The sequence below is a fragment of the Alligator mississippiensis genome, chromosome 3 (assembly GCF_030867095.1).
Source record: "Alligator mississippiensis isolate rAllMis1 chromosome 3, rAllMis1, whole genome shotgun sequence".
NCBI classification, from domain to species: Eukaryota; Metazoa; Chordata; order Crocodylia; family Alligatoridae; genus Alligator; species Alligator mississippiensis.
In genome coordinates, this window is record NC_081826.1 from 25,780,538 (window position 1) to 25,797,720 (window position 17,183).

Here is a 17,183-nt window from a genome sequence, read left to right on the forward strand (position 1 = left end):
GCGAGGCAAATAAAAGATTTCTTTGGACTATGTCTGTATTAAGTAATTTTTGAAAAAAAAACAAAACACCTTTCATTTCAGCCACCAACTGTTAAACATTGGTTTAAAAAAAAAAAAAAAAGGCTGGTGCCTCATGGTCTCTTATAAACACTGGTTCAGCTCCAAGCAATTAAATTCAGTAGTACCACCTATACCTTGGTATATTGAATGACCAGTATCGGGGCGTGATCTTTTACTTTTCACTCAGTCATAAAGATCTGTTGGAATCATTTATAAAAGGAAACCAGGATCCTACTTCTGAATTAGTAGTGCCAGAATTAGTAGGCAGAATTACTAAGTAGTTTAGAACAGCAGAAGATATTTCAGGAGATAGGACACTGGCCTAGAACATGGGAAATCTGTGTTCATGTAGCATTATCTGTGTGTGCATTGATTTCCCTGAATCAAGCATGGGAATAGTATTTACTCAACTTTATAAAACATTTTGAGATCTTTAGCTGAAACATGCTGAAGTGCAAGATGCTATTACAATTTTATTCTGCTTGTACATAAATAAAATACCAGTGATATAGGTTATTAAAAAATAATCTTAAATTACTGTATGATTTTTTTTTCCCCTCCATTGTTGGTCTTTAAATAATTCTACAATGAGGCTAAAATTACCTTCTTCTTTTCCCATAGGTTACTTTAGGTGGAACCTTTATCGGCATTGGACGCAAAACTCCAGATTGTCAAGGCAACACCAAGTACTTCCGCTGCAAATTCTGCAATTTCACTTACATGGGCAATTCGTCCACTGAACTAGAGCAACACTTCTTACAGACCCATCCAAACAAAATGAAAGCAGCCCTTCCCTCCTCTGAATCTGGCAAACCTTCAGAGAAAAACTCTAATAAATCCAGTCCTACTCTTCGATCATGTGATTCTGGAGACTTGGGGAAGTGGCAGGACAAAATCACTGTAAAAGCAGGAGATGACACCCCAGTTGGATACTCAGTGCCCATCAAGCCAATAGATTCCTCTAGACAAAATGGTACAGATGCAACCAGTTACTACTGGTGTAAATTTTGCAGTTTCAGCTGTGAATCATCTAGCTCACTCAAGCTCTTAGAACACAACAGCAAACAGCATGGGGGAAGCCAGGCAGGAAACCTGCATCCAGATCTGAATGATAAACTTTCTAGGGGATCTGTCATTAACCAGAATGACTTAGCCAAAAATGTAGATGGGGAGCTAGTTACAAAAACAGAAAAGGGCACCAGTATGACAAAAAAGAAAGAGTTTTCTAGTAAAGGAGCAGAGGACAACATGGTGACAAGCTACAACTGTCAGTTCTGTGATTTTAGGTACTCCAAGAGCCATGGCCCAGATGTAATAGTGGTGGGCCCACTTCTCTGTCATTATCAGCAGCTACACAACATTCACAAATGTACCATTAAGCACTGTCAGTTCTGTCCCCGGGGCCTCTGCAGCCCAGAAAAGCACCTTGGAGAAATTACTTATCCATTTGCCTGCAGAAAAAGTAATTGTTCCCACTGTGCTCTCTTGCTCTTGCATCTGTCCCCTGGGGTGACAGGAAACTCTAGAGTCAAACACCAGTGCCATCAATGTTCCTTCTCCACCCCTGATGTAGACATTCTCCTGCTTCATTATGAGAATGCACATGAAGCCCAGGCATCTGATGTCAAACAAGAAGCAAATACCCTACAGGGAATGGATGGGCCAGTGACTCTCAAAGAGAACAAAGAACACTCATGTACCAAATGTGACTTTATTACCCAGGTGGAAGAGGAGATTTCCCGACACTACAGGTACAGATAAAGTTTAAAATTACAAGTAGCTAGAAAAACAAACAAACTACCAACCTCTCTCCCAGATCTTTAATCAAGCGTCATGACTCCTAACCATACTGGAGAAGCTGAAAGTTAGAAAAGTATGGGAATGCATGTAGGTATAATTGTATCAGTAAAGTCATCTCCAAAAAAGCACTTTGCATTGGTGCAACTTCAGTCAATGCAGTCATTACCGATTTAAACAAATGCAGCTTAGAATGGAGTTTGACTTTTTGTATAGGTATTGTGATTCCAACATATTGAGGCTTGGTTAACTACTTTCCATCTGAAATGCTTCTGGCTACTTTAATTTGCTGTTTCTGTTAAAAAGCTGGGTTAGCATCTTCATTCCTAAAGGAAACCAAATGGGTTTCCTTCCCAAAATGGATTAGGGATGTACTTCTTTTGCTTTGTTATAGTGCTGCAGTGTAATATGCTTATTAATAACCCTGTTGTTGTATTTTCCATGCTTAATTCCAGCAGTGCAGTAATTAAATTTGAGCATTTCACTGTTGTTTTGTGTTCCTTTCAAACTAAGAGCACGCACTGTTTTTGTCCATTGATATCATCCCACAGTCCTTTTGCAGATGATTTGTGTCGCTGGTTAAAAGCATCAGTTTATTTAATACTAATGTTTCTATCTGAAGATGGACTAAGCCAGTCCCCTGACTTGCTTATGACACAATATCGTTCGGGCCGCCAACTCCCTTTTAAACTGTTGTGGTCAAATCTTCAGCTGTGGCTTCAGTGAAGCTATACGCCATTTTAGATCATCTAAGGATTTGTCCCTTTAAAAGTGCAGTAGTTATGCATTGTTGCAAAACAGAAAAAAGCCCTCTTTTTAATTATTAAGCAAAAAATGTTAAATATGTTAAATATTTAACACAATGAGTCAATATGACAACAGAAAACCCAAGTTGCATCTCTTCCAAAAAAGATCTTTGCATGGAAGCCAAAAAAGTGTGAAGATAAAAGTCAAATCTCTGTTAAATGCTTGAGAATCTTTGATGTGTTTAATAGCTTCCATGACGTCCAAAAAGTAACAAAAACAGATTAGTGTGCGATTCTTTAATAGAAATGAAAATGAGGGGCATCCAAGTGTTGCCCAACAGAGGGCTACATTGGCAGCATATCAGGAGACCATAAAAGTGGAACAGATTGCTCATCTTTTTATTTGGAGTGGCGGCCTACAGAGGATACAGGTTCCAGCATGCTATGCCCCATTTTTGAGCCATGTTGGCTGCAGGGATGTTGTGAGGATTAATTAGTCAATGTTCATAAACTTCTTTGAAGATGAAAAGTGGTACCTAAGTACTAAATATTATTATTGGGGTAGCTTTCGGCCACATTTTAGAACTCCATAGACAGCACTTTGTCTCCCACTGGGGCATATCTTGATCTTTTTTTAGCTGTTAAAAAGCTGGTATGTTGAAATGGCTGAAAAAACTGCTGAAAACACTTTCATTTGGCTGCAGCTGGTAATTTGAAATTTTAACAAGGATGTTTAATTAAAATACTCCTTCCTGGAAAAAATGAGAGAGAAGGGGTGTGGTAGAAAAGCAGTTAAGTGTCTTGCTATGGCTCCAGGGGCATGAGTTTGAACCTCATTCCAGACTTCTACCAAGAGCTGTCCCCAGGAGACCAAGCTGTAAATGGGTACTTCATTATTCAAACTCGGGAGTCAAAGTGATCTGATGTGCCAATAGCCACATCACTCCCTTGTGTGCCATTGGCTGCACATGCTTGTATGACTTTACCTTACTAGTTCAATGGGCCACTGGGTTCAGGAAGACCTTTGAACTTGAGAAAGAGAGAGGGCCACTATCTTTCAAGCACAGTGCCTTATCTTAGGTACTGAACAAGTTGCCTAAGTTTAATGTGACTGATGTCTAGGGTCACCTATACATGTGACGGCTGTCTGCTCCAATGCATGCAAATTAGCATGTGTTGGAGCACACTTGATTCATTGAGTTTGCTAGAGCGTGCTAATTAGCATGCTCCAGCAGCCTCCACATCATGTATTCAGTGTGCCTATGTTTCAGAATGGCGGCAGGGGCGCTTTAACAAAACTTTTTTGACAAGCTTTAGTTAAACTGCCCCTGCTGCCACATGGGCTGCTGAATACAAGTGATGCGGTGGGTGCTTTAATTACAGTGGCTCTCAGAACTGCTCTAGTTTAAAATGCCTCCCCCTCTACTCTGGAGCATGTGTATAGATACTCTAGATGTCTAGGTGACTGGGGTGCCAAAACTAGTGTCCTTTTTGGAAAAGTTTATAGAGAATTTTTTAAACCTTTTGGTACATCACATGATCCTATACCCTGTAGATGTTATATAATTTAAAAAGAAATAAAAGCTCTGTAACCCCCTGAACCTCCTCCCCATACATCCTTCCTGATTTTTTACATGGTCCTCTTTTAAATGTGTACTGGTGTTATTTTTCCCCTTCCTATGGAGTCATACTTCTTCAGTTTAACTCTGATGGAAAAATTATGATTGTTGTATATAGAAAATTCTACTAAATTAATCAAAAACGGCTTTTTCATATACATTAATATTATGTTATATCTTTTGATCTATCAGGCTAAAAGCAAATGGAAATATTTACCTGTATAATGGTATATTGCTTACATTTCTATCTTCAGTAATTCAGTTCTAGGGAAGTTTTAACTTTATCAGTCATGTATATTTGCTTTCTACAGCTGAGTGTCATACAGTTAGATCCATCTCTATGAAGGAAAGGTACAAAAATAGCTCTAATAATAAAAAAGTGTTCTATAACTTCTGTAAAATAATAGGATCTATGAATTATGTAGCATATATAAGAAAGCATGATGGCATGATAATAAAGGCTTATCAGCATTCATCTTGGCTGACCTTCTTTGTGGCTTCATTAAATGTATCCTACTAAAGCCTTTATGCCACAACATCATGCATTTCCCTACACGTTGTGTATTTATAGATATGAAAGAGTTTACTTTTAGTTCCGCCACTGCAAGGAGAAAATGCAACAAAAATGGCTGTTGCCAATTTATATATGAAGGAGCTGAACAAAGTCTAACTATAAACATGTAATTAGGCATTGTATAGGCAGAAATGGTGTTTTTTAGACTCCATATTTAATTTACCCTTGCTGTATGCTGAATGCTGTAGGCCTGCTTCAGTCCTGCCCACATGGTTGCATCTTTGTTTACTTTGTATGCATATCTTTTTAACTTCAGCGTCAGCCACACAAACAGGCTATCCAGTTATTCCTCCGCATTATTCTGGCTGTATAGCTGTAATTTCATTTTTGTCTGTTTGCCTAAAATATTATCTCTGTATCGCTGCTCTCCAGTCTTATCCATCTGCAGTGCAGGCCTGCCTCTGCTGCCCTTTGTTACTAACAACATTTGAATTTGCAAGAGCCATTACTTTTCAAGTGGTTTGCCTACAGAAATATGTATTTGAGATTAATCCCCACTCAATTTTTCCTTGACATGATCTGAAGGCTGTTTAGTTAAATTTAAGTTAATGAATCTATTGCATTTCAGTTTCTTTGTGTTCAGATGTGCCTAGAATGTGCTTTCACAAACAAATCCCCCAAAGGCTCAATGTCCTACATTTCCTAGTTAGTTAACTGCTGATTATTCTCCATTCTCCTCCTGAAGAGTCAGTAGGTTTCTTTTGCTTTCATTCAGAATTTAAGAACAAGAGTATATTTCATATGGGTTCAGTGTTATTTATATTTGATATTATTATCATATATTTATATATGAAGTCAGATTAGAAAAATATTTAAGATTCTAGGGAGCTTTGATATGCTGCTGAAATTATTTTCCTCACAAAAGAAAAAAATTAGAGGAAAACAAATTTTTTTTGGTTTTGTTTTCACAAATATTTTATAAGTATATGTTAAAAACTCCAAAACCTGAAGAATAAATTTATTTTATTTTGGCAGCTGAATTTTTTTTTTTTTTTTACAGAGTTCTTTGCCAGAAAACTGAAGACAGTTTTCTATTTCTTGTTGAAACTAGACTCCCCCCACCATGAGCATTTCCATTTAACTGAAAGGTCATTTGCTGTCAAGAAATGTTTTAACACAAAATATTTGATCAGTCTTTCTAGGATCTAACAGCAGCAATAATATGCTGAAAAATGGGACAATCCTCTTTAGAAGAACCGTAGGATAAATCTTTACATCATAAACAACAACCACAGAAAGAAAAGACTTGGGGGGGAGGGCATCACTTCTTGCTCCAAAAGAGACAAAACCTTTTTTGTATTGGAAGCAGAATCATATTTTCCAATGAACAGAAATATTCTGTTGATAATGTAAAAATTAACTTTTATACCATTGCCATTCAAAACATTAAAACATTTTTACAAGCAAAAAAGTGCCTGATTTTCAAAAAAGTATGCATGTAGTCGGGGTTGGGGGAGATAGGGGGGAGTGTAAAACTGTGCTAAATGCATGCTTGCAGTTAACACAGTTGCAACAGTAAATTGTTTTTTCACACATGCAGATCACCATCAAGTTATAATTAGTCTTTTTGCTAGAAATGGCGTTGTGGGGGGGGAGCAGCTTGTTTTTTGTATGCAGTTGTGGCAATTGTGGATACAAATCAGGTACACAGCATGTCTACACAAGATGCTAACTGCGTAGTAGCCTAATAATACTGTGCAGTACTGCATCACAGCATAAACAGTGCTAATATGCTACTGTGCAGTATTACTAGGCTATTGCGCAGTTAGCGTCACTAAAAAGGTATGTGCCAGTGCTACTGCCCAGTAATGCCTGTTACTGTGCATTAGTTTAGTACTTGGTTATACAAGTACTAAATTTAATATGCAGTAACTATGGTGCATTAATGAATGTGTAGATGCATCCATTTATACATGCAGCTGGGCATCTGACTTTAAATGTTATGACTACAGTAAATAGGAAGATTCACTTTGTTGAAATGCAGCTGCCCTTGAGGTCAGATTGACAAACTATCCAGCCGAGCATTTAACACTACCCAGCACGATGGAAGAGGAAATGAAGAATACTATATAAAATAAAATGAAGAATACTATATACCATGGCCAGCTGCTGCTGTGAGTACAGGCACTTTTAGGCCCTCGTATCTTTTGAATCTAGAGAGATGTATTTGGGACAGTGGACTGGCTACCTCTACTCCTTTCACGTGGGGGAAGAGCGACCACAGCCAGCAGGAGGACAAAGACATGTACAGATGCTAGAAATTCCACTCCCTTGGGACTTAGCTCCAAAGTAACCAGCATTTGCTGCAGCTAAGGGGGAGAAAATAAAATGAGGCCTCCCAGAACCCTTTCTTCTCCGTGTGACCAGCCCGAAACAAACTGATATTTTACCTGCCTATTATTTAGGGATTAGTAGCAGTAGGCAGAAGAGTCCTTTCAATTGCCATGTGCTTTAATCCACTCAACTCCTGAAATCTAGGGTCTCCATATCTGGTTTTTTTTCTTATTCACTTTGTTGTCAGTGGTTGCTGTTTCCACGTTAGTCCACTACTCTTGCACTTTCAGCCTCATTCCATTTGCTTATCTTCCTTCTCTCTTCTATATCTCTCCCCTTAATTGTCCTTCTTCCTGTAGCTGCTGTTTTCTCTTACTCTAATGGTGTCTTCCTTTACCCCCTTCATGACCTTTATACTATCCCAGAAAATAAACCGTATCCTAAACTGAAGATAAATTAAGCAAATAATTTGTATACTTGTCATTATGTTTTTAACAAAACCTATGACCTGCTTATGCCCTCATCCAGGACACTTTTCCTGTGTGTTGCACCTTTTCCCCAAATTTTCATCTGCAATGATTTTGGTAGAGAGATCCTCAGGACAGCACCTTACATCAACCTCTGTGTTGGTACAGTAACTAATGCAAGCAGCCACTGTAATACCAAGAAATAATGAGAAGAATCTGTTTGGTAGGCAGAATGTAACTATTTAGCAAGAGTTTTTACTAGAACTGGTGGACCCTTATTCTATATATTTTAATATTCCCAAATGACCAGAACCTTAGATTTACATTGCAATAAAAATAGTATGATAATGCCTATTTATCATGCTGAATTTAAAGCTTGAATTATCAAGCTACTAGTCAACCCAGTAGAAAAACTCCCTTGACTAGAGCAGTGCTTGAGGAAGACCCTAGAGGGAAAAATACTACACGCTTTTACATTTACACTACTTTTTTTTACATCTGGCTTTTCTTTGGTGATCTCTCATGATTTGATCAACACATGTCCTAGTATTCTGTGTTTTATGAGCTAAAATTACAGCTTCAGATGATACAACAGCCACCTAGTTGGTTATAGCAACATAGTGCATACTGAACATGTTTAATATAATGTGCTAAGTGACTTGCTTTTAAGATTTGTTTTGTTTTGTTCAGTCTTTTAGGAGTCACTGCACAAGCCTTCATAGAGGCCTAGCCTTTTAGGAAGAAGGGGTAGACTTCAAATTGCTCATTTTAAAAAAAAATTCTTGGATCCCTGTTAGCGTGAAAAATCTGACACGATTCCTGTCTTGAGGGGTTTTTTTGCATTTGATGAATTTGTATTCTGATTAAAATATTTCAGGCATATGATTTTTATTTTTTTCCTTGTCCGAATTAGGTTGGGGAATGTCAGCAATTTAATTTCAGCTCTGTGGCCTATGTTGAGAAATTCCAAGTCTTGTTTTGCTCACTGTGCTATTGACAAATATCAGTAAGACTGGCCAGTGTTATATAGTTGAGGTATCCAGTTTCATAGATTGGCATCAGAGATGTATTTATTTATTTTTAAATGTGAAATCGAAAAACGATAGGCCCTTTCAGGCCATATCTCATTCTTGTACTTGTCTGAATCAGCAGTAATCTCTTCTGACAGGCAAGCTTTCTTATAAAAATTGCACTGGAAAATTAAGGAATCTATGTAATTTTTGGTGGATAAGCAAAATTCTGTCTAAAAGAATTAGTTGAAGTAATAAAAGCAGGTCTACTGGGATATGATATACGGTAAAAATTTCTGGCTGGATGCCTCTGCATTGTACCTTTATTCGTATGATCATAATGGTCAGGTATATCATTCTTGATTTAGAAAGAAAAAAAGAGAAAAAAAAAGAAAAAAAACTTAGTGAACACATGAAGAGCCATGTTGGTCAGAAAAAGATCAGCTGTCTGAAGGTGCTATGTCTGTAGAAAGGAGCAAAGTTAGAAAAGGGGGTGAGCTATTTAGAATGGCCAAATTAAACAACAGATACTCAAGGCTAAGTAGCCTCCCAAAGGCATGATATATTTTCACAGAGGGAGTACATTGGGGTTGGGCTGTTAGCCCCTAATAGCATATTATTTAATTTGGCTTTTTCAATAACTAACCCCTGTCTAACTTGGCCTTCTCCAAAGATATCCCACCTTTATGTGGCTGACCTTTTTTATAACTTGGTTTGTTTGTATTTGTTAGATAGATTTGATCAGAGTGCATTCTCTCTTTTTTGGTTCAGAAGAAAATTAAGCTTGGTTCAAAAAAGAAGTGAGTTATAAGAGAATGTATATTTGCATCACTCAGAGAAGTTTTTAAAGAAGAGCTATTTTAGAATGGGAAAATAACACAGAAAAAGATTTTAACTCTCTGTTTTCTGTCCCACCACCAGACTCCTTTTCAACATAGCTAAATGACTGATAATTTTACTGGGCGGGGAGGGTTGGTGGTTGAAGGAGCCCATCTAGTCTTTTCAGATGTATATAAAACACTGAAAATGACAAAGAGAAAAATTATATTACGTAAGAGTTGGAGATCTTGATACTCAAACACACACACTCATGTCTGCAGGCCGGCACAATTGTATGAAAATCAGACAATGTAAATAACATATGGATTGTTTTTTCAAGAAAAGGAAATAGACAAGATTTTTTTTTAAGTTTGGCAATTTAGCTTTTCTGAAGTATCATGCTTAAATAAAGGGACATTGTGTCTACCATTCCAGCTCTGCAGATGCGCTACAAGCCAAATCATGCTCTTATTGAAGTCAATGGGAGTTTTGCCATTGACTTCACTGGGACCACGTTTTGGCCTCAGAAGACTTAATTTCTAACAACTAGAGTTGTCATGCCAATAACAGATTTCTCATACAAGTTTTGTCCTGTGTGGATAGTCAAGGTCTCAGTTTTTGAACTTGGCTAGAGTCTCTACTGTGAGTCTGTATGCATAGGGTGTGGATGTGTGAGTGTATCTGTAGGGAGAAGGATTTACAGATTTATATGCATTTTGATTAAGGGCAGGGACTGTCTTTTACTTTGTGTTGGTACCTTGCCTAGCACAGTGCAGCCACAAGCCTGACTGTAGACTCTAGACACTTCTATAAAATGAATAATTATTAATAATAATGTTGCATAGCATATGACAAAGCATTCTATTCCTATGGTATGTATAGTAAATGGGTAGCATATTGTTCTAATGTAGTAACATATGCTTTATATAAATTTATAATATAATACTTTGCATAGAATTTTAAACTGAAAGCAGGAGGGTATATTGTTCCACTGTATTCTTCACCTTGTAGTGGGCTATATCAGAGTTTACATGTTATATGACTTCTCTACCTCTCTATTTGAAAACTTCTCATTCTCCACCAGAGTTTCTGTATTTGATAGTAGAAAGCAAGATATAACTACACAATGAACTTTTTTTTTTTCTCTTAATGGTCTCATTTCAAAATGGTATCAAGAATTTCCATAAAGAACTCAAAAGAATAGTCGCTCATTTAAAGAAATCTTATCTTTTGACGTATCTTTAGTTATAAGTTAACCAGAACACTAGTTCAACTCCTCTTTATGGTTAAATTAAAATTGACAACAGGCAAAGGATTTCTTTAAAACAATTTAGCAGGAACTTTTTAAATACAGTGTCACACTATACAAAAAGGCTTTTCATTAGATGTCATTGAGAAATATGTCCTCTCAGGTGTTTTGTTTTTTGTTGCAAAATATCTAACCTTAGTGTCTGTGTCATAGAAGTAAAAAGTATACTGATTCAAATTGAAAAGTCATTTGAAATCTGCAATGAAATTTAGGTAGAGTTCAGAACAATGGGGTTGTGTCCAAGTGTACTTAAGTGGGTCAGAAATAACAGAGTTAACAAACCAGTTGTTCTGGTATTTCACAACTGGTTTAATTATTGTGTTATCCCTGATACAACATAAATAAACCCACATTCTTTATTTAGAATTGAACAAACCAGATAATTTCATTTCTGGTTTGGGAAGTGTTTTGTTTCATACTTATTATCACGTATTTGTGAGAATTCACAGGATAGGGGAAGGTGAGGGGATTCTAATTTTAAATCACTCTTTATTTTCTTTCAGGAGAGTGCATAACTGTTACAAATGCCGTCAGTGCAGCTTTACAGCTGTTGACACTCAGTCACTTCTAGAGCACTTCAACACTGTGCATTGTCAGGAGATGGACATCACTACAGCCAATGGGGAGGACAGTCATGGCATTTTGGCTATCAAGGAAGAGCCAAAAATTGACCTAAAGGTCTACAGTCTGATCAATCCAGACCCCAAAATGGGGGAGCCCATTTCTGACAGTCTAGTGAAGAGGGAAAAGCTAGAAGATAAGGAAGTGCTTAAGGAAAAAGGTTGGACTGACAGCTCCAATGATGATCTTCGCAGTGTGACTTGGAGAGGAACAGACATTTTGAGAGGTAGCCCATCATATACACAAGCAAGCTTAGGCCTACTGACTCCAGTGTCCATTGGCCAAGAGCAGCCAAAGCCTTTAAGGAATAGTCCAAACGTAGAAGCTGCCCACATTGCGCGGCCCATGTATGGCTTGGCTGTTGAGCCCAAGGGATTCCTGCAGGGGGTGCCAGCAGGAGGTGGAGAGAAATCTGGACCACTCACTCAGCAGTATCCTGGATCAGGTGATAACAAGGCAAAGGATGAATCCCAGTCCTTGTTAAGGGTAAGGTTTTCTTTTTTATCCTGACTGCATGTATGTTGTGTTTACTTTATAATGTGTATGCAATTCATTTCTCCAATTTTTGAATGGTTGGCCAAGGTGAAGAGGAAAATTATGAAGACCCATCAAAGAGTGAAATTTGTAAAACTAAAATGTCAGGTAAATGTTCCCAAGTGTTTATATAAAGCAACAAAGTAGACGTAGTATTAGTAAGCAATTGTTTTCACCTTTGCTATTAGATCTGATTAAATTTTGGTTGATCATTCCTGCTGATTTATGCAAGGTGACGATTGATATATTTGGAAAAGGAAGGTTTAGAATCCTAGAAGGCTACATACCTGTTGTATTAACACAACTAATCATCAGTTACATTGTGAGGTGGTATGACTGTTCATATATAAGTAAGATTTCACAGTATTAAATGGCTAAGAATGTGAAAAGCAACTCAAATATGAATATTTCTTTGTTTAGAATTTTTTTTTAGAAGAACATAATTCCATACACATTTTGTCACTTTGGTTGCCTTGGAAGCATAATTAAAAAGGGAATTAAGGAGTTGTGAAAGAGAAATTATGCATCTTGCCGAATATTCCTACCTTGTCTCCCTCAAAAACAAAACTATAGTGTTTCTGTCTCTGAAATCTTGCACTAAATTGCATTTAATGGGCTTTTCCTGTCTCACTCAAGGTATGTACTTTCCATTGGGAAGAAGTTTGAGGTTCAGAAAATTCAGATTTTGAGAACAAGAGTGTTGGGGGGAAAATGTTGTCATTATGTTTAGGTTAACTCTGTTTTCGCTAGATGATGATTCCCATCTGATCTCTTAGAAAGTTGCTACGGTAGCTGACAGTCTGTATGCAATCTCAGCCAATAATGAAAATGGAAATGAGGATTAGCTGCATTTCTAATTCTGTTTTAAGGACATTTATCACCACTGTACCCAACATGCATCTGAGTGTACAATACGTCAGATGAGTACAAAGGGTAGATGCGCACTTTTATGGCCTACTCTGATTTTATGTTTAGATATTTATGTATTTATAAAAATGTTCTGAAATGTTCTTGAACTAATCAGCAGTGATTAAAACTTGTTATTTGTTCTAATTACTAAAATCATATGTTTCTAAGTTAAATGCTTTATGCAACCAAATTCTTGTGTTTCATAAGCTGTGAATGATTGCTGGTGTCATTGTACTTGTTTGAATAGTAGTTATGGTATAGAATCATACAAAAGTAGGGCTGGATGGGACCTTCAGAGCACATCTAGTCCAACTCCTGCTAGAGGATGATCATTCCCATCCAAACCATCCAACACAAATCCATTGTCTAACTATTAGTAAAACTACATAGTTGACCCTGACACAACTACAAGGGATAACACCATAACCTGCCACAGGTAAGGCATGGGGACAGCAGTGGCCAATGTCCTGCTGCTACAAGGAGTGTTAAAATGTTTGAGACACCTAAGGAAGGAAGGGGGCTATTCCTTCCACTACAGAAGAAAGCAACACTTTCCCCCCCATCCCCTCATCTGCATCAGTTTGACCATGGGGTAAATTTCCTTCCTGACCCCAAATATAATGATTGGTCTGGCCCTGAACAGAGGGGAAGACCCTCTAGCCAGTAACCTTTGGCCATGTCCACATGACCATTCCTCTAGCCAGTAACCTTTGGCCATGTCCACATGACCATTGATATTTGGTTCCCTGGGGACAACTAGCAGCAGCACACCTTGTTTGGAATGATCCTGCTACTCAGAGTCTGGCTGGCAACCAGACCGTGGCTTCAGCCAGCCAGGCTCTAGTTTTGAGTGGCATGCGCTGCCACCGTACGTATTGCTCCACTCTTCGTTTTGCACAGATTTTTTTTTTTTTTTTTTTGACCCCTGGATTTCCATGGGGTAACCCTCCCCCCTGCGCTGCTCCTTTGCAGCCCGGAGAACAGCTGTACATGTGGTATGTGGCACTGCAGATATGTTGGCAGCATCACATACCGACGGCCATGCTCATCTGGACATGGCCTCTGTGTTTCAAGCTCAGCAGGAGCATTGGTACTTTCCAGTCAAAGTCCCCAGCCATAAAAGTCTTTCTGTTTATATCCTTTGGCATGGGACAATTGTCCGTGGACACTTAATATTAATGTTTTTTCCTCTTCCACTTGTCATTATTAAAAAAAAAAAAAAAAAAAAAGGCCCAACTTGAAGTAAAATTCACCCTGTGCACAGCCTGAAATCCTACTTAATGATGCTTTGTAATGCATAGATTTTTTTGTTGGCTCTCTTCATAAAGACCATCTTTACCTTGGGATGCTACCCAGTTGGGGCTAAAGTTCATGCTTTTTTCAGTGGCATCTAAACCTAATTGTCAGTTAAAATTAAATGGCTAAATAATTTGGTAATGCATGGAGTCAGTTCTGTGAATGGTCAGACACTTTAGAAGCTCAGTCCTCAAATCTTAGTGTAATTCTGTTTTATTTTTTCTGTTTAACTGACCATTTGCTATTGGAGAAAAAGGGAGATACATGGTAGGCACTTTCTATACCTTTCTGTACAACGAGTTCAAATAAATTTTGAAAGGTCTTTACTGAAAGTCACTAATATAACTTAACTCTGATTAAGGTTGTTGGAATCAGCATACCTAGAACTTGTTCAGTTGTGTTTTTCCCTTAGTCCCCTCAGTCCCCATTTCCTTTTATTTTCCTGCCTCTATTTTTTTTTCTTTGAAGATTGCTTAAGTCAATTAATCATCTTTTTATACTTAGTAAGTGTATGCTGAACAGAATCCATTTATCATGTATGTTTCATCACTATTGAGGGAAGAGGAAAATATTTAGACTTCAGCCTTCATTTTTTGAGGTTATCGTTACAAGTGGGGAATAATAGAATGTGGAAGCTTAGTATTAATTCTGACTCAGATGCCCACTGGATTAATGGAAGAGGCTCCTAGCACTGAACTCCGTATTTAACTCTTGATTTAGCTTGATTTAACTCCATATTTAACTCTTGATTTTAGCTGCACTGTGTGCAGAGTTATGAATGACGTGTATAGAGCCAAACTCCTGTTGACTTGAATGGGATCAGGAGATCATCCAGTGGAATCTTTGTGGTTGGCATTTATCAGAAAGAGAACCTCAGTTGACCAACACAAAGTTAGAAGTTCTTTAGACTAATTTTGCTATTCTTCCATTTCCGAAATTTGTCACTAATTGTACCCACAAATATCTTTTATTGCTTACATACACTTTGTTTTATTGCCCACCTAGGTGGAGGAGATGGTAAGCGTCCATATGACGTAAGAGATCCCTAACCAAAGCTTCCCGCTGATACCTATTTTGGCAGTCATATCACTAGTTCTTTTTTCAAAATGCTGGCTATTAAGGCCACTACATGTCATTTGGTGACAGAGTTTAGTGGTCTGCCCAAGATCAAATTGCAAGCCAATGGCAATACTAGGATCTGAACTTTTACTTCACTACTCAAACCTCTGGCTGCTCTGTTTTGAATGATATTGCATGGAACTCAGGGTTGGATTTTGATCGATTTAATTGGCAAAAGAAGTGTGTATGTGCGCACACATGTATGGATAAAATACAAAATCTTTTATTTATGGGGTAATTCCTGGGAAGGAATTTTACATATGGCAAATTATGTTGTCAGATTTATTTAGCATCTGTAAGCTTTTAAGTTAAAAAAGCATCTGCAGAACCTTTCATGGTTATCAGCTGTTTATTAGTGCTGTGCGAAATGGCTATGTTTCATTTTAGTTTTGGATTTGGCTGTTTCAGAGGACAGTGATTTGTTTCAATGTTTCAGAGCACTGTTCTGTTTCAATTTGGCCAAATCTGTTTTGGAGTTTTGACGCTGTTTCGGCACCAGTCTGGAGATTCGGATAGGCCAGGGAGAAGCAGGCACAGCCAGGAAGCTGCAGGTTCTCCTGCGGCTTCTTTGGCTGTGCCTGCCTCTCCCTGGGTGGGGGGAGCCACAGGAGAAGTCCCCACGGCTGCCCTGCCTGCCCCCATTCCAAACTTAGCCCCAGCCTTCTGGCACTTAAAAAGAAAAAAAAAAAAAAGCCCCTGCTGTAGCAGTTGTGATCAGGGCCTCTGAGGGCTTGTGGCAGAGGCCACCCATTCAGCGCAGGGCAGTGGGCAGCAGTGGGGATCACCCCCCCTGCCTGGTCCCTGCGTCGCAGCAGCCCCATGGTGCGGGTGCAGCGTGACTTGGCAGGGCACTGCGCATTGTCTGGGAGCTGGGGCCACTGGGGATCAGCAGTGCCAGGCTGTGGCTGAAGGGTGGAGCAGCCCCAGCTCCCAGACAGTGCGTGGCACCCTGCCAAGATGTGCTGCTCCTGTGCAATGTGACAGCTGTTGCGCGGGTGTCAACTGGGGGAGGGGTGACCCTTGCTGCCCCCCACTGCCCCACACTGTGCCGGAGGGTTTTGCCATGATCCCTCAGAGACCCTGATTGCCGCTGCTGCAGGTGGTGAGTGCGGGCCTTTTTTTTTTTTTTAAATGCTGGGAGGCTGGGACCAGACAGGGGAGTGGGGGCCAGGCAGGGCAGCCATGGGGGCTTCTCCCATGGCTCCTCTGGCTGTGCTTGCCTTTGCCCTGGCAGGAGAAGCCCCCCATGGCTGCCCTGCCCAGGCCCCGGCCCCAGTCTCCCAGCACTGTAAAAGGAGGGCTACAGGGCTTCTTCCCGGGGGGTGGGCCCCCAGATCTGCACACAGGATGACAGCAAGCTGCCATCCCTCCCCCAGAATACTGGGATTGGAAGGGACCTCAGGGACAGAGCGCAGACACTGGGCAGCTACAGATGTCAATATCAGAGCAGCCCTTCCCTCCCCCTTCTCCCTCTGTCTTCTTGGTTTCTGTTTCCCCAGAAGCCTGCCTCCGAAACATCTGAAACATTTCCAAAATATTTTGGATGGTCTCGTTTTGTTTCAGATGTTTCAGAGCCTTCTGTTTCATTTGGGATTCAGTGTTTTGGGTGCTGAAAAGGGCTGAAACACTTCTGAAATGAAACGGTTGCCAAAATTTTGCACAGCCCTACTGTTTATATATTCTCATTCTATATGCAGTGGTCACTGTCCAATCTTTGTCATGCCATACACAGCATAGAAGGAAGTGAGGTAGAATTGCTTTGTCTTTTTAGTGGTTGAAACACCAGATAGATTGTATCCTTTTAGAAGCTGAGTATAACAACTATGATAGTTTGTAATCTGTGTATGTGCAAACACATACATGGCAGATGCACCTTCCTTAGGAGAAAGTTACTAGGCCATACATGTGAAACACAGCTTTCTCAAGGACTTGTTACACTTTTTGAATAGCTTTAATTTATTTTTCTTATTAAGATGTTTCTAGTAGCTGTCTTAGAGAGTATCGGGAAGTTTGGTAAGTGGGAATACAA

At 39.1% G+C, this 17,183-nt stretch overlaps 1 protein-coding gene across 7 annotated transcripts in view; it reads left to right on the forward strand.

Annotated features, from left to right (window-relative positions):
* The window catches only part of TRPS1 (transcriptional repressor GATA binding 1), a 275,610-nt gene that overhangs the window by 63,800 nt on the left and 194,627 nt on the right, over window positions 1–17,183 (forward strand). For all 7 annotated transcript variants that reach the window (XM_019495760.2, XM_059723804.1, XM_006261871.4 and 4 more), the window contains 2 exons: window positions 682–1,811; window positions 11,179–11,782. In XM_019495760.2, the coding sequence (XP_019351305.1) occupies window positions 682–1,811; window positions 11,179–11,782 (1,734 nt within the window). The remainder of the gene's footprint in view (window positions 1–681; window positions 1,812–11,178; window positions 11,783–17,183) is intronic.